We start from the raw sequence: 15,177 nt of genomic DNA, 5'->3' as shown, positions 1-15,177 counted from the left end.
GTCCACTACCTTCGGATCGGACCGGAGTCCATACCTTCGGGTCGGGCCGGAGTCCATACCTTCGGGTCGGGCCGGAGTCCATACCTTCGGGTCGGACCGGAGTCCATATCTTCGGGTCGGACCGGAGCCCATACCTTCGGGTCGGGGTCAAAGGGCTTACCTGCGACTTTTTGGTGAGATCAGTGGTTTGCAGACCATTCTTCAGTTCGTGCAGGGCCGTCGGGGGCTGCTCAGGCGGCTGAATATAATACGTACACAGAGACTCCATTAAAAAAATTAATAACTATGCTCTTCAAGCGAATACTTCTTCCAAGCATCTTCGCAGCTTCCGCCTTCTTCTACATGCGAGCCGTTGACCATCCCCGGAGGAAGGAATGGTACTGACACACGTCACCCCCGAACAAGCGGCCCTTGGTAATCGTGTGCCACACACTTACAGCTGTGTTCGCCACACACTTACAGCTGTGTTCGCAGGGTGGACATATTGCTGGACTACGTACATCACCATAGAACCACCCTAGCGTAGTGCCTGTAGAAACACTCGGCACTCTTCTTTTACCTTCAAAGTGGAGAACTGCGAAACCTAAGCAGATCTCAATGGGGCATTGCGCCGCAAACCGCGAGCACATGTGAGTGAATGAGTCTTGTCGCGATCACCTCCCGCCATCACTGCGGCGACACTAGGTCTGTTACCACCCTGGTTCATGGGCTGGCGACATTTGGTGCTCTTAACCGGTATGTGACGAATCATGGGGGCTAGATCATGGGTAGCTACCTCGTGTAGAGGAACTAGTGCGTGTGTGTCTGTGTGCGTGAGTGCGTGTGTGCGTGCGTGCGTGCGTGCGTGAATGTACAGACGTTAGTTGGTGTTAACAGGGTGCACAGGGGTGTGGCACTCGGGGGAAGATTACCTTAGAAGTATGATTCTTCGCCCGCAGCCACTCTGTCTGGGTGGCGGGGTCCTCGGCGAACGCCTCTTGCCGTCGCGCGTAGTTAGTAAATGATCGCAACACCTGAATTTTCTGCTTGTCCGTGGCGGCCTTCTGTAGTGCAGCATTGAAGGCCTTGAGCATGCTCAACACGTCACCGTTGGCCATAATGTGATCCAGAGCCGCTTCCGCCAGCTTGACCATGAACAAATTGTTGTGATTGGCCATCTTTAACAAGCAAGCACCACAACAAGTAAATGTGACCCGTTTCTGCAAGTACGATAATGTGAGGCAACCCTGCTTGATCAAGCTGTTGTAACAGCTGTGGGCACTTACCGTTGCTGCACAGGAATGGTGAAATAGCTCCTCAATAATACTGATCGCGCACTTTGCTATGGCAGTCCGTCGGTTATCAAGACACCGACAAATGTCTTTCATCATGGGAACAAAGTGAACGGAGTCACCCAACCCGCTGTTACATCGGAATCTGGCAACTCTCCAAAACTCCGTCATGCATCCGAGCTGCCAGCAATGTCATATCACACCGTATGTGCGACACCGTGTGTGCAACACCGTGTGTGCAACACCACACGCTGTGTGCATGCCACCACATCGTGCCTGCGTTCTGTGTGTCCTACTAGTGTGTACCACCCGCCTTTGGTTTCCAAATCTTTGAGGTGGTCGATATATTCAGCACCGGGTTCGTATTGACTAACCAATTCAATGATGCCTGAGAGGTTGCTTGTAGGTAGAGGTGTAGACGCTCTGAGTCTTTGGGTTGTACCTAGGTCTGGTGACTCCAGACACAGACTGAGAGTCTCCTTTAGTCGCAGGAGGAGTTCGTCCAGCTGGACAAAGTTCACCAAGCCCATGCCTGAGTTGACGAAGTTTTGACTTTGCGCCGTCGGCGAAAGGAAGGGAGCAAAGCTAGCCCGGCGACTCGCATTTGGACTAGAACCCGAGGACGAGAGTTCGCTCTGCCGCGCGGGAAGCCTCAAGACAACGCTTTTCCGCGTGGGTGAAGCTAGAACAGCCGCTGTCGGAACTCCACCATCAGACGAAGAAGACTTAGCACCATGCGAACAGCCCCTGATTGCCGACGGAACCGATCCTCTCAAGCTTGAATTCCCACCGGCATCCCTTCCCACGGTGTCCCTTCCCGTGACGTCGACTCCGGGCCTTTTGGGCTCTACCCGCGTGAAGCTGAGATTAAGGTTCGTTATCCTTGACATTCCACTTGGGGATCGTCTATTCCTCGATAACCCACTTGGTATAGTCGGGGTTTTACCCTTCTCGACGGATAACTGAGTTGTGGGCAGCTGACTTGTTGGTTCTTCGGTGGTTCGGCAATCCCGCTGCGGGCTTATCAATCCGTTGATCGGCAAATCGTCTATCGGCAAATCGTCTATCGGCGAATCGTCGATAGGCGAATCGTCGATAGGCGAATGGTCCACAGGCAGTCCGTTGATTGGCAAATTCGTCGGCAATGAGGACTGCTTCCGACTTTCGGGGGCCGTAGGAGATAACGGAATTGGCACCACCACAGAACCGTTCCGTCGACTGTTGGGCTCGTCCAGAAGCGGAGAGAAGTCGGAGCCCAACGGATACATGTCAGGGTTAGAAGGATCTGAGGGCAAGTGAAGGTCAAACGAAGGGTCTGACGGTGACCCACCTGTGGTGTCCAAGGCTTCGGTCAAATCGAGGGCAGAGAGGTTTGGTGATCTCGTGGGAACCCCACCAGAACCTGAGGACATCCTATTAGTCCCCATCCCGTCTGAAGAACTCACTTCCCCCACTTCCTCGCATCCGCCTATGCACTCCTTCAAGGAAACAGACCCTTGAATAATTATCGTCTCTCGAACACCCCTGGAATCCTGAACGGCGGAAACCGACACTTCCCCAGACAACGGCCCATTTGTCCAACCTGCTACGTACACGTTCTCCTCCTGCGCAATCTCACCAGCTGTAGTCAACTCGCTTACGTACTCCACACCATGCCCACGCCCATCTCCACGTCCGGACTCCCTAGAACTTTCTTTCCGATCTCGTAAAGAATATTTTCCACTAGCAAGCGGGTGGTCGCCACCTGTTAAATCAGACGAGAAACCGTCGGTGCTCCGTAAACCGTCGGTGGTCCGTAAACCCTCGGTGCTCCGTAAACCGTCGGTGCTCCGTAAACCCTGGCTTGTTAGATTACAACTCTCCGTTGGGGTAGAGCTAACCGCGGGGCTGCTTCTCTTCATGGGACCAGCGCTATTCACAGCACTGCTATTCACAGCGCTGCTGTTGTCAGCACTGTAGTTCGTGGCACTGTTATTTGTAGCACTGTTGTTGGTCCGATCGCTTGCAATCAACTGGGGAGCTAGGCAAAAAGGTCCTTCAGGAACCGTGGCAGGACCGTGGCTGGAGCCTTCCGTTAAGGCGGATACCGACTCATGTACCTCACATTCGACTTGTCTCCTAACTGGACCAGTAGAGGAAATCCTTGCCAAAAGCCTCTCAGAGCTCGCCCCTGCACCGGGTCCCGACTCACTTGCGGGCTTCTCTACTTCTTCGGCGGACTGTTCCACTCCGGTGGTAGCTCGCAAAGGGACAGCGGATGTCAGCTCCGAAAGGACTCTTCGACCGGAGACTGCCCCGCCCTTCTGGGTCCGACCTCGAACGGTTTTGCCTATCCCATTCTCCTGAACCTCGTGCTCCTCAATCTTGTTATTCGGAACCCGGCTGTCGGAAGTTTTATGCTGCTGCCATTGGACCGGTTGCTCCGGCTCTTTGCGATACGGCTCCACGTTTCCGGTCGCGATTTCGTTCACGTTTCCGGTCGCGTTTTCGGACTGCACTTCGTTCCAATGTTCCCTAACGCCATCCACACTGTCACGCTTCGTCCGTTGCAGGATACGCTCAGCATAGCCAGTGTGTGTATCGCTCAACGTGGCGTCATAAATTCCGGTCGACGCCTCGCTCGTACGCTTCCGTTCCACCCCTTCTTCCTTCAAACGGAGATCATCTTGGTCTTCCCACTTATGAACCCCCTCAGACTGAAACACTGAGCCAACCACACGCCCCATACTCGCCGGTCTCTCCCCGTCGCGAGCACCGCCCTCTTCGCTCTGGCTTGTCTCTTTTCCACCAGCCACTTTTCCACCTGCTACTTCTCCACCTGCCACTTCTCCTCCGCCACTGAATTCTCCTGTTCCGAATTGCGAGTTATTTGCTCTGTCAAGACGAGCTCCAACTCCCACATTCGACAGGTTAGCGAGCTCGCCTGTTCCCCTTGCCCACTGCGTGGCCCGTGCCTCGACCCCGCCCCATGGCTCCAGCAGCGTCGGTTTGGGCCTCAGTCCCTCCGACCGGTACAGGGGTGATGTATACCCCCAACTGTGCTTCCTACCGGCACTCAGTGCACTCGGTAGCCGTTGAGAGAATGCGCGGCTCGACAACCTCTGGGCTGGGAGTTCTTCAATGTCGACAGTGACTGCTTCCACGCTGTTGACGGTTGCGTCCGCGTTGCCGGACCAGTTGCCGGTGGCCGGTAGCCCTCCTGTGGCCGGTAGCCCCCCTGTGGCCGGTAGCCCCCCTGTCGCCGCGAGTCCCGGGGCAGGCACTGAAGTGTTGAAGGCTGCATCTTTACTCACAAATTGTCGGGCGACATCGCACGAATGTAGACCCCGATCGAGGTGTGCATTGTCTGTTCCATAAATATCGATACCGTCGGTCTCAGAGGCGAAAGCGTCGGCGTTCTTTCTTTCGACGGTATTAGTGTCAAGGTGGACGGCGTTTACATTGTCTTGAATGCTATTCGCCATTAACTCCTGCTCGAGGTCGAATTTCAGGCGTTGAGTAGTTTGGCCGACGCGTGAGGGAATAGTCTGTAGGTTTGGACAGCCGTCAAGAGTGCTGTCCGGACTGGAAAGGTCCTGATTCAAAGGGCCTTCGCCCAAAGGGTCTTCTTGGTACGAAAGGTCTTGGCCGGAAGAGCCGATGTTTGTTTGAGACGGAAGATTTGCCTGATCACAGGCTTTCGGAACGTAGTTGGCTGAGGCGCCGCGGGCGAGTCGTCTCTCCGTCAGTCGGTGGGTTGCGGTCACGAGTCTGCCGTGGCTCGCGAGTGCGGCCGGGGGCGTACCGTCCAGTAGCCCGCTCTCTTGCAGGACGGTGCCGGTGAAGGTGGGAATTGTGTCGTCCGAACTCGAAGGGTTATTGAGTGCTGCGGCAACCACCGACCTAGTGGGTACCCACATGACTTCACTTACGTCGGTGTGGCTGGCATTTCTTCGGCATGTGGTTCTCGAAAGAGAACGTGGACTTGCACACGTGCTGCCGGGGTCGTCGAGGCCAGAATTCTCGTAGTCGTGACCGTAATCGTGCTCTTGGCCGATTTCCTCGCCGTGCTCTAGACCGATGTCCTCGTCGTGGTCGAGACGGATGTTATCGAGGCTTGACAGGGATGCTGGGGGGGCCATTTCGTGTGCGTATTGTTCGAAGTCGTCTGTGGATTCGTGGACAAGTGATTCGACTGGCTCTATGTGTCGTAGTCGTTTCCGTGGGCTTTCCGGGGTCTCCAAGCAGTTGCCACCTACAACGATATTAATCTATAGTTGTGCAGCACGTTGTGCCGGTATTTGTGTGAGACCGACCCATGAGCCCGTCGTCGAGCCAAAAAGTATCTGCTGTCACTATTTGCCCAAGCGAGGCCTGACGGCTGCATCGGATCCCCGGTTGCGGAGCCTGCGGAAAGTCCGGCCGCCGACTCAAGCTCCAACGTGCGCCACGCACCTGCACCGGCACGACCACCCTCCGGCTCCGGCTCACACCACTCGGACTCGCGATGCGGCTCAGCAGACTCACCGAACTCCGCACCACCGCAGAACTCCGCACCACCGATAAGAAACTCCGCTCCTCCTTTCGAACCATCTCCGCCGTGCTCCGGATACGAACTGTAGGGCGCCGCAACGTTCGCGCCGATCGCGGGGAACGTGACCGGACACGCGGCGACTGAGCCGGCGGCAACCGAACCGGCGGCGACCCTGTGTCTGGTGATGGACGCGAAGTCCGTGGTGACTCCGTACTTGGTTGCATACCCCGCAAAACGCGGCTTTCCCCCTCCGCTATGACCCCCTCGTCCATGACCCCCTCGCCCATCAGGGTATCGACCATCGCGTCCGACGCAGAAACCAGAACCGAAGGCGAAGCTGCAACCGACCGCGAAGCCGCCGGAACTGACGCCGAAACAGGGATTGACGGATAGGCCGGGTGCCCTGAATTGAACCTGTGAAGCATTTGACTCAAAGCCGCCAACAAAGTGTTGTCGTGGACGCCGGCGCCACCGCGAGCCGTCGAGCGGCCCTGTGTCTCCACCTCCAGTGTCCCCCCCTCGAGTACGCCCTTGTCGAGTGTGCCCCCGTCGACTGTTGCCACACGAAGGTGGCTTTCGTCCAAGCTGGCCACGTTGCTTAAACTCAACTGACTGGACGACAACCGTTGGCGTTGTAGTATGCCGTCATCTACAAGGGCTACGCAGTCCATATCCTCGGTTGCCCCGTCTTGGGATGCGTCGTCGTCGAGCTCGACTGCCATGTAGCTACCCTCGGTCGTCACGCAGGCAGAGGGCTCGGTCCCCGGTGTTCCGGTGGTGGCGGACGAGTTGCCAAGTGGTCGACTCGCTTGCAGGTCCTTTATCAGAGCGTTAGACCCGCTCAAAACTTTTCGCACTCCCCAACGCTGGCCCAGTCCTTCGGCCTGTACTGTCTCCTCCGACAAAGATGCCGGTATCAGGGTGGTTGGTTCGCGACTCGAAGCACAAGAGCTTTTTCTTGAAGGTGACCGGACCGTGTTTCTTTGAATTTCTGGCTCCTCCTCTGAACCGGAAGTCAGAAGCTCCCCAGGGTCTGGAGCCAGTGGCGCCTCTGAATCGGGAGCCAGACACTCTTCTGAATCGCGAACCACAAGCTCCTCTGAATCTGGAGCCAATGTTTTACTTGGGTCTGAGACCAATGGCTCACTCCGGTTTCGAGCCACGGACTCATCGCTAAGAAGTCGGGCACTTCCCTCCTTCGACGATAAAAGATCTGTTTGAGAAATTGATTCGCGTGCCGGAGAATGAACTAGGAAAGACACGGTCCCGTGAACGCGGCCATCAGTGACCTTGAGATGCTGGCTCTGAATCCCCAGCACGGTCAGTGTCTTGTCGGCCGTGTCCTCCATTCGGCCCACGCACTTGACCTTGAGCACCACTGTCGGGCACGTGCCATCACCCTGTTTCAAAAAGAGCGACGGGTCAATGGGACTCGCAGAAATCACCGAAGCGCCTACACAGGGTAACTGCCGTGTGATCTCACGCCAAGACCCGTGTGGTTACGTGTGGGTTAGCCTTACTGAATCCGCTGGAAATCGATGAGAGTAACTCGCGAGCGTCACCATCCTCGTCTCGGCACTGTATCGAAGACTGGAGTGAGATGGGATGGAACCCGCTGGTGGTAGACGGGAATAGATTGTCATCGACCGGTGTCAACCCCTTAACGTAGTCCTTGCTGTCGTGATAGATTCGTCGCACCGTTCCAGGATCCTCGTCGGTTTCTGTGAGAAAGACCAAGTTACAGAAATAAAGCTCCAGAGCTACCTCTTGGTCGTTATTACACTACGAGCCAGAACGATCACCACTTGGTGTATTCACCACTTGGTGTATTCACCACTTGATGTATTCACCACTTGATGTATTCACCACTTGGTGTATTCACCACTTGATGTATTCACCACTTGATGTATTCACCACTTGGTGTATTCACCACTTGGTGTATTCACCACTTGATGTATTCACCACTTGGTGTAATCACCACCACCCGTAATAACGTACCATAAACATAAGCATTGTTCGCAGGATGGAGTTGACTATAGCCTTTTCATAATAGTATAGTCGGCAAAGAGCTCCGATTGTGTTTACTTGAATAAAACTTTTGATAACAGATTCCGATATCATGTGCTCTTGATCTATAGTCCGGAGGGCCTCGTCCAACTTTGCCAGTTGTTCCGTAGCTTTCTTCCTTGCTTCCATGGTCGCTAGCTCTTTGATGGTCCCAATAGATTTCATGGTGTGTTCGCAGAACTGTTGAAGTTCCTCATCTATAGATGGACGTTGTGGTGTGACACCTTTGTGGTGTGACACCTTTGTGGTGTGACACCTTTGTGGTGTGACACCTTTGTGGTGTGGCACCGCGGAAGCTTGTTGCCTTCTTGGCGCGGGATCTTCTTGGGGTGGCCGTTCTTGGCTTACGAGTGTGGGCGGGGGGTTTCTTGTTGCGTGGATCCTCCAGACTAAGAAGCTTCCACATTTAGGAATTAATTCGATGATGAGGAGGGGAGTGTGTTTGTTGGTTCAGGTGGTGGTGGGTTTCGGAGCGCACAAGACGCAGGCGCATCTGCCGTTAAGTCCTTCGCTGCCACCAGTGCCACCTTCAATATGGGCGGATGCTGTTTATCAGGGTCCTGTTGAGCCCACATATTCGTTAGCTGTGGAACGGGATGGTGATGAAGTTACGACCGTGTACGCGGCTCTTCAAACACCCGAGGATGCGGGACCGGAGTACTTTCACGAGTGGAGTGTCAATCACCCACGGGAAGGGCTAGGCTACCTGGAATGCCCACCCGGCTTCGATCTAAGACAAAGCACCAAGTCATGCATTATGGTTACTTATGCCGCGCCTAATGAGAGCTGCCCCTACGGAGCCTACCGAGACAAAGTTACTAAACATTGCATTCACACAGACAGCGTAGCACCAGACCGCACATGTCCCTCCGGATTCAATTACTTCATGCGCGGATGCATACGTAGAACCGAAGTCGCACCAACCGTAACCATACCCTATACCTATAACCGTACCCTATACCTATGACCGTACCTTACACTTATCTGAGCCCTTCTTGTCTGAACCCTTTCTTGTAGCTCTCGTGTTCTCCTGGCTACACCAAGATCGGAAATGCGTGTTATTCGTTGACCCGCGTTCCCGCTCTAATTGGGTGTCCGGAGGGTTACGCGCTCAGTATGAGCTCCATCGAGACGTACGACCATCTGCTCGCCCACTATGGCGAGGATAACAAGCAGGCTTGCTTCCGAATAGAAGCATACGACCCGGTGCGGTTTTGTCCTCCCGGTTTCACGGAGATCGTTCTGGAACGAGAACATGATTCGGCGGAGGACTTGAAGGATGCGGTACTCACCCGAGATCTGGGCGGAGATCTGGGCGGAGATCTGGACCGAGATCTGGACCGAGATCTGGACCGAGATCTGGACCGAGATCTGGACCGAGATCTGGTGTCAAAACACGACTTGGTGGTGGTACCCATAGCTGGTCCCTTACCCGGGACTGACCCTTTGCCCGAGGCTGACCCCTCGCCCGAGGCTGGCCTTTTGCTCGAGGCTGATCCCTTGCCTGTGACGGCGTCAAAGTGCGTTCAGTTCCTGGAGGCGGCGGCGGTTGAAGAGGTCTGTCCGAGCGGATTTATGTTACGGACGGCCACGGAGATCTCCTCGGTAATTAGAGAATTTGATTCGATTCTTGGAGGCGACTTTTTGGAACCGGCGATTCGTGTAGTGCAGTCAGTACACCCGGAAGCCCATTTGTGCTTAGAGGTGGTGGAGATTAAGGGCCAGTTAGTCTGCCCTCCTAGCCAGAAGTTGGTGCAATCGTCCGGTGGGGGTCACATCTGTTTAGAGGGATCCGCTGCTAACTCGAGATCTCTAGGGACTGACAAGCGGGGCAAACGTTATCGGGTTATGACGAAGCAGCTTGGCCTTCATCATGGAGCCTATGATGAAGCCGCACCCCATCTTCTTGAGCCCCGTCTTCTGGCGGCCATTGGAAGTCCTGTACGAGCGTTTCCGGACCGGCCGGCTTGTGCAGACCGTGGACCAGATGAATTGTTGTGGCGGTCCGGACTTCCCGTTTGTGTGGATATCCGTGTCGTAGTACCAGAGATCGTTTGCCCCGCAGGTGCAGTGTACGTGGCACCTGCTTGCGTCATGGTCGCGGCTGCCGAACCGCAATGCAAGCCTGGAGACGTGTTTGTGGCGCAAACCCAGCAGTGCCATCGCGAGATATTCACCAGCTACGAGGCATCCTGCCCATTTGGTTTGCCCCAGGCGTCGCAGAACGTGGGGTTCTGCGAAGCCTTGGCGGTATCAGAACTGCTGTATACTTGCGCTGAGGGTTATGCCGTAGCCTCGCTTGACAAGGCCAAGAAAAAAGACAGTCTGCCGAAGAACAGCAAACGCTCGCCCTCGCTGACAGTTGATTCCTCTCCCACCACCGTCTGTGAACTATTGGAGTATGCGGACTACCAGGTCACCTGTCCCCAAGGCTACACCAGAGAGCGCTCCAAAAATAATGCACACGCGTGTGTTGCCGAAAAAAGCACTAATCCTACGCTGATGTGCCCAGCCGGATTTCTCGCCGTCGATGAAAATGTACCACTGGAACTGTCCAACGACCGCGGCTGCGTAAAAACCATTGAAGTAGCACCTACCGTCGTGAACCCTTCTACTCCGGACACTTCAGATGTTGTGGAGAATACCAAACACGCCCGTAAAGGAGAGGTCACCGCTTGCGTTCTGACGAGCTCCGGCGCTCTCAGTTGCGGCGCAGAAAGAAAGTACCACGCGCAAACAGATCTTGACCACCAAGAAAAATTCGGCGCAAAATACCAAGGGAAATATGACCGGAAAAACAGCAAGAAAATAACGAAGAGAGAATCAAATATAGATGTATAGATAGATAGCTAACCGAGTATAAGCCAATATCCCGACCCCGAACCATATGCACGACCGGACATCTGGAGAATATGATGGGATCGGCATTGGATCGACCATTAAACATAGACCATAAGGCATAGACATAATCCCTCCTTTGGCGTGACGGTGGTTCCCGTGACAATGGTTCCCCAGAGGCCGTTTCAATCGCAGTGCTATCCAGCTTGCTAGTGAGAGCGCATGAATGGTTGCATTAGGCTCCTTCCGGGTTCCACGGAGATTTGTTCATAAGGCGACAGGTGAACCAAAGTCGAGCTAGGTTGGTCGCGGCTGGGAGCTCTGGCGCCGCAGAGCGCAATGAGTCTCTCTCCCGCCTCGACGGATTCACGTTCGTTCCAGGGTCGTTCACGTTCGGCCGTGCCGCAGACAGCACACGCGTGTGCGCCCGAATTCGGGTGCTGCTGATGGTGATGTTGGTGGTGGTGGTGGTGGTGATGTTCGAGAGGGGGTGCTGACGCATGATGTTTGACGGTCTGCGGCCGTCGTCCACGGGCGGGGAGTTGCCGCTGGCAGATCGCGCAGTCGCAGGTCAAGCGACTGTTATGCACGGGCCAGGCGGCTCGGTGCAGAGCCGCATCGCTCGAAAACCACCGACTCAGACGTTCTAAAGCGCGCGCGTATTTCCGATCACGCTTGTAAACCTGATCCTGGTACTTTTGGTACCTGGTCAACAAGGCTATGTCCTTAACAGCCGCCTCCATATCCTAAGAGCATAACCATACTGGGAGGGGGGAGCACAACCATACTGGGAGGGGTACAACCATACTGGGAGGGGTACAACCGCAGTGGGGGAGGGGGGAACTTACGTCTCTTGCTAGTCGTTTCTTGAGCAGTTCGTTGTGGATGAAGGACCAAAACAAGCTGGGGTGTTCGAATGGTTTGACGGGGGGGAAGGTGGGGGGGTATTGCGTAGGGTCGCTGGCGTGGCTGATGCCTACACCGACGTCGTAGGCCTCTCGTTTGATAATATCTCTTTCGCAGTCGTTGACGAATTCTGCAGTGGGGACCATTTCAGTGATATAGCCATGTGAGGTTTCGACTCTTTTAGGGACGGCCGTGGCGTAGATGGGGAAGTCTGCGCCCTCTTCGACGACCATTTGAAATAGTGATTTCGTTATGGGTAAGTCCCTGAGCGAGAACTGGCCGGGTGCAGGGCCATTGTGACCAGGCGGTATAACATGTTCTGGAGTAATGCGTAAGGACGCGCAGTGGCTTGAGAGATATAGATTTTCAAAGCACTCTGTGTGGATCGCGTATCCGGCAAACCAAATGTGTGTCTGAGGAGAGCTAAAAGAATATCCCACTTCCACGTCACCGAAATCCTTGTGATATTCGCCGCAGTTGATCCGCTGAGAATGCTGCTTCTTCTTACACCAAAAATGATAGTCTTCATCCTCTTCCAGTAAACGCACCTTTACCGGCACCGCACGATCAATCTCCAATTGCCGTGATCCTATCGTCAACTTGGTGCTCGGCGGAAACGATGTATACAACACACTCGGACTCAAATAAGCATCGTCAAACTTGTACCAGCCCTCTATTTGACCGACATTATCCAACAACGGGATCGCCGTCTAAAGCACACACACAAGTAAATTATCCCACCACCCAAAAACCAGAACTTACCGCCACGGGCATGCACCATTCTCTCTTACGTGTAGATTGTGCTCATTCTTCCTGTGGTTCAAACCCATTTTATTTAAACCCAACGTGAGCCTTCCACCTGAACCTTCTGCCTTCATGAACCACGGCTCCATGAACCACGGCTCCATGAACCACGGCTCCATGAACCCTTCCCTAACAGATTACCACTACGCATCAGGGTTGGAACCAGTACTGGAAGTTGGGTAGTGGACCCGACCGGAAGTTGGATAGTAGACCCGACCGGAAGTTGGATAGTAGACCCGACCGGAAATATAGGCAAGCATACCAGATGTGGTGTTCGCTATTGCCGCCATCATGATCAACAGTTTTCCAGAGATGATCCGGAGTTTTCGAGCGAAATGTAGAGCATGCAAACTGTGGGAAGCACTAAGTGCGGGGCATGTCGGAGAAGCAAATTAAGGAAACCGTCCTAGCTTTGGACCGCGATGGAGACGGTATGTTGGATTATTCTGACACATTGTCCGTGGTTCGGGCGTTGGGAATCTATTGGCCCAGCGGTAAAGAAGCGAAGGAGATGAAGGATCTGGGTTTTGAGGCTGACACGCGCATGGACTGTGCAAAAGTGGCTGCGGCGGTGAGCAAGCTAGCAGCACAGGCTAATCCTAAAAAAACTTTGACGGAGATGTTCAAGACATTCGACCGGAAAAACGATGGCACTATCCAGGAATCTGAGTTGCGAGAGGTTCTGAAAGTTCTCGGCGACACTCTCAGTGACCCGGAGAGAGATCAACTCTGCTCCCTCGGTGCCAAAAACGGAACCATTTCATACGCAGAACTCGTCGACAAACTTCTTAGCTGATCAACCTCGGATCCGTGAGTACTCGTTCTAGTCCAACCGTGCCCGGTATATCTACGGGGTATATCTACGGGGTATGCCTACCCGTCGAGACATCGACGACGACCGCAATATTCATGGCAGTAAATAAATTTTGCCGGCGCTCCTTATAATCGAGCCTCTACATCAACTGTACATTACCGCCTACCCCGTACATCACCACCATCACCTGTTTGGATTGTATTCAGCATTTGGAAATGCTCGCTGGCTGTGTAGTAACCTGCTTGAGAATGTCGGTCAACGGCTCAAGCCGGTAAGTCTGAGATTTTTTAATAATATCTCTGGCTGTCATTTCAGCCATGTTCGAGCATCAGGGCCCTCGGATAAAGTCGCGAGCTTGGGCACTAGTAAATTTAGTCGGCCTAGCCTTCATGGGTTATAGTATCACCCAGGTACCGTATCCTAAAGCCTTACTAGGTGGCATTTGGGCTGTCTTTGGATTAAGCAGTTTGTTATACCTAGTAATCGTACTAACAGGCGACACGTATAGGCATACTCTGTTAAGTAAGATAATGCTTCCCTTCCCTTCATCTCGCTTCCCTTCCTCTCGCTTCCCTTCCCTTCATCTCGCTTCCCTTCCTCTCCCATCCCTTCCTTTTTTTAGATGTGTCTAACTTCCCATTGGGAGTCTTACTGGCGTTATACTCAGTACCCATGCTGAAGTTTTGTGAGGAAGATGTTGAAGTGGATGGTTGCTGGGACGTCAGAAATTCGGAACGTGTTGTTTTCATGAGCGCATTCGCTGTCGTCGTGGTGCTCTTCTCTTTCAACTTCATGTTCATGTGCACCGGCTTCGCCAGCGGCATTTTGGACATTGAACCGAAGGAGGTGGAGGTTACGGAGGTTTAGATGAGGATATCCAGTCCCAGATGAGGAAGGTCACCTAGTTAGAAAAACGAACAGGTTATATATATAGCGCATGTGGAGCGAACCGGCGTATGTGGAGTGAACCGGGGGTGTTATTCGTCGCTGCCCCCCAAGAGTCTATTCATTTTTCGTCACAATGTGTAAGTGTTCGAGCATGCTTGCGCCCCACAATTATTGGTCTCTGGTACGAAAACTAACACGGTTGGTGGGGAACGGTTACCGGCCGCACGTGTGCGACCGCACACGGTATTTGCCGGACATGGTACTTGTTGCACACGAAGCAAAGATGCACTCGAAGCAAAGATGCACTCGAAGCAAATGAGGAGTGCATAGCACTTCTCAAAAGCAAAAATGCATTCGGGGGGTCAGTGAACGCGGGGGCACGCACCGTGAGGGGAAGAACATCTTAACGAATCACCCTGCTTGGTGGGTTCGTAGTCCCCGCTACCTTGTTCCAGGGCAGCGGGGTTCTGGAGTTTAAAGTTGGTCGGCCCTTAGTAGATGTGGTTCGTCCTTGTCTAGTAGTAGTGGCTTCCGATATGTCTCCGTCTGTGCTGTGGGAAACATCGTTAGTTCGTGGTCGGCTTGAAGTCGCCTTGGTGGCTGGCTTCGTGGTCTCGCGGTAGAGTGGGTAGCACTGAATTGCAGCGAGTAGTTTGTTCGAAATCTCGTTCATCATCTTGGTGATCTGGGCGGTTTGCTTCTTGTGGTGCTCCTTGGTTAAAGTGGCCATGCCTGTGTAAGCCTCGACCATGTCGTTTAGCATGGCCGTCTCGGTTTCTCCACGTTTCCCTTCGGCTTCTCCACGTTTCCCTTCGGCCCTTACGTCTTTCCTCAGTCTAGCGATTTCTTCCTTTAAATCGTAGACCATCACTGCTAGTTCTCCGATCGTTGGCGGCGTTATCTGTGCTATTCTGCGCTTGCTCCGTTGGGGGTCGGTCCCCCTTTCTTCTGACTGGTTCAGATCGGCAGTCAGGAGGGTCGTTGGTATGTTTACCATCACTGGTTAGTGTTACGGACTCGAACCTGCGTCCTTCGGATCTGGAGGAACTACACCTACCATCGGGCTGCCGTGACAG

General features: G+C 54.0%; 6 protein-coding genes across 6 annotated transcripts; 3 read left to right on the top strand and 3 right to left on the bottom strand.

The window, feature by feature from the left end:
* Positions 1 to 869: 869 nt before the first annotated feature.
* Positions 870 to 3,997, bottom strand: GNI_117880 (hypothetical protein; the record flags this gene model as incomplete). The annotated part of the gene is made up of 3 exons (XM_011133474.1): positions 870 to 1,451; positions 1,568 to 1,803; positions 2,197 to 3,997. 3 exons carry the CDS (start codon positions 3,995 to 3,997, stop codon positions 870 to 872), a joined length of 2,619 nt encoding a protein of 872 aa, XP_011131776.1.
* Positions 3,998 to 8,272: 4,275 nt separating this feature from the next.
* On the top strand, positions 8,273 to 10,692 carry GNI_117870 (hypothetical protein; the record flags this gene model as incomplete). Its single annotated transcript, XM_011133473.1, has 2 exons — positions 8,273 to 8,665; positions 8,869 to 10,692. The coding sequence occupies 2 exons, from the start codon at positions 8,273 to 8,275 to the stop codon at positions 10,690 to 10,692; spliced, it is 2,217 nt and encodes a 738-aa protein (XP_011131775.1).
* A 743-nt stretch (positions 10,693 to 11,435) lies between these two features.
* On the bottom strand, positions 11,436 to 12,425 carry GNI_117860 (hypothetical protein; the record flags this gene model as incomplete). Its single annotated transcript, XM_011133472.1, has 2 exons — positions 11,436 to 12,305; positions 12,387 to 12,425. The coding sequence occupies 2 exons, from the start codon at positions 12,423 to 12,425 to the stop codon at positions 11,436 to 11,438; spliced, it is 909 nt and encodes a 302-aa protein (XP_011131774.1).
* A 350-nt stretch (positions 12,426 to 12,775) lies between these two features.
* GNI_117850 (calmodulin) lies at positions 12,776 to 13,195 on the top strand (the record flags this gene model as incomplete). The annotated part of the gene is made up of 1 exon (XM_011133471.1): positions 12,776 to 13,195. One exon carries the CDS (start codon positions 12,776 to 12,778, stop codon positions 13,193 to 13,195), a length of 420 nt encoding a protein of 139 aa, XP_011131773.1.
* A 335-nt stretch (positions 13,196 to 13,530) lies between these two features.
* Positions 13,531 to 14,080, top strand: GNI_117840 (putative transmembrane protein; the record flags this gene model as incomplete). Its single annotated transcript, XM_011133470.1, has 2 exons — positions 13,531 to 13,735; positions 13,836 to 14,080. The coding sequence occupies 2 exons, from the start codon at positions 13,531 to 13,533 to the stop codon at positions 14,078 to 14,080; spliced, it is 450 nt and encodes a 149-aa protein (XP_011131772.1).
* A 424-nt stretch (positions 14,081 to 14,504) lies between these two features.
* GNI_117830 (hypothetical protein) lies at positions 14,505 to 15,098 on the bottom strand (the record flags this gene model as incomplete). The annotated part of the gene is made up of 1 exon (XM_011133469.1): positions 14,505 to 15,098. One exon carries the CDS (start codon positions 15,096 to 15,098, stop codon positions 14,505 to 14,507), a length of 594 nt encoding a protein of 197 aa, XP_011131771.1.
* Positions 15,099 to 15,177: the final 79 nt, after the last annotated feature.

This window comes from Gregarina niphandrodes, assembly GCF_000223845.1.
Source record: "Gregarina niphandrodes unplaced genomic scaffold scaffold00028, whole genome shotgun sequence".
NCBI lineage: Eukaryota > Apicomplexa > Conoidasida > Eugregarinorida > Gregarinidae > Gregarina > Gregarina niphandrodes.
Note: the sequence above shows the minus strand (reverse complement) of the source record. Positions and strands in the feature narration are given on the sequence as shown.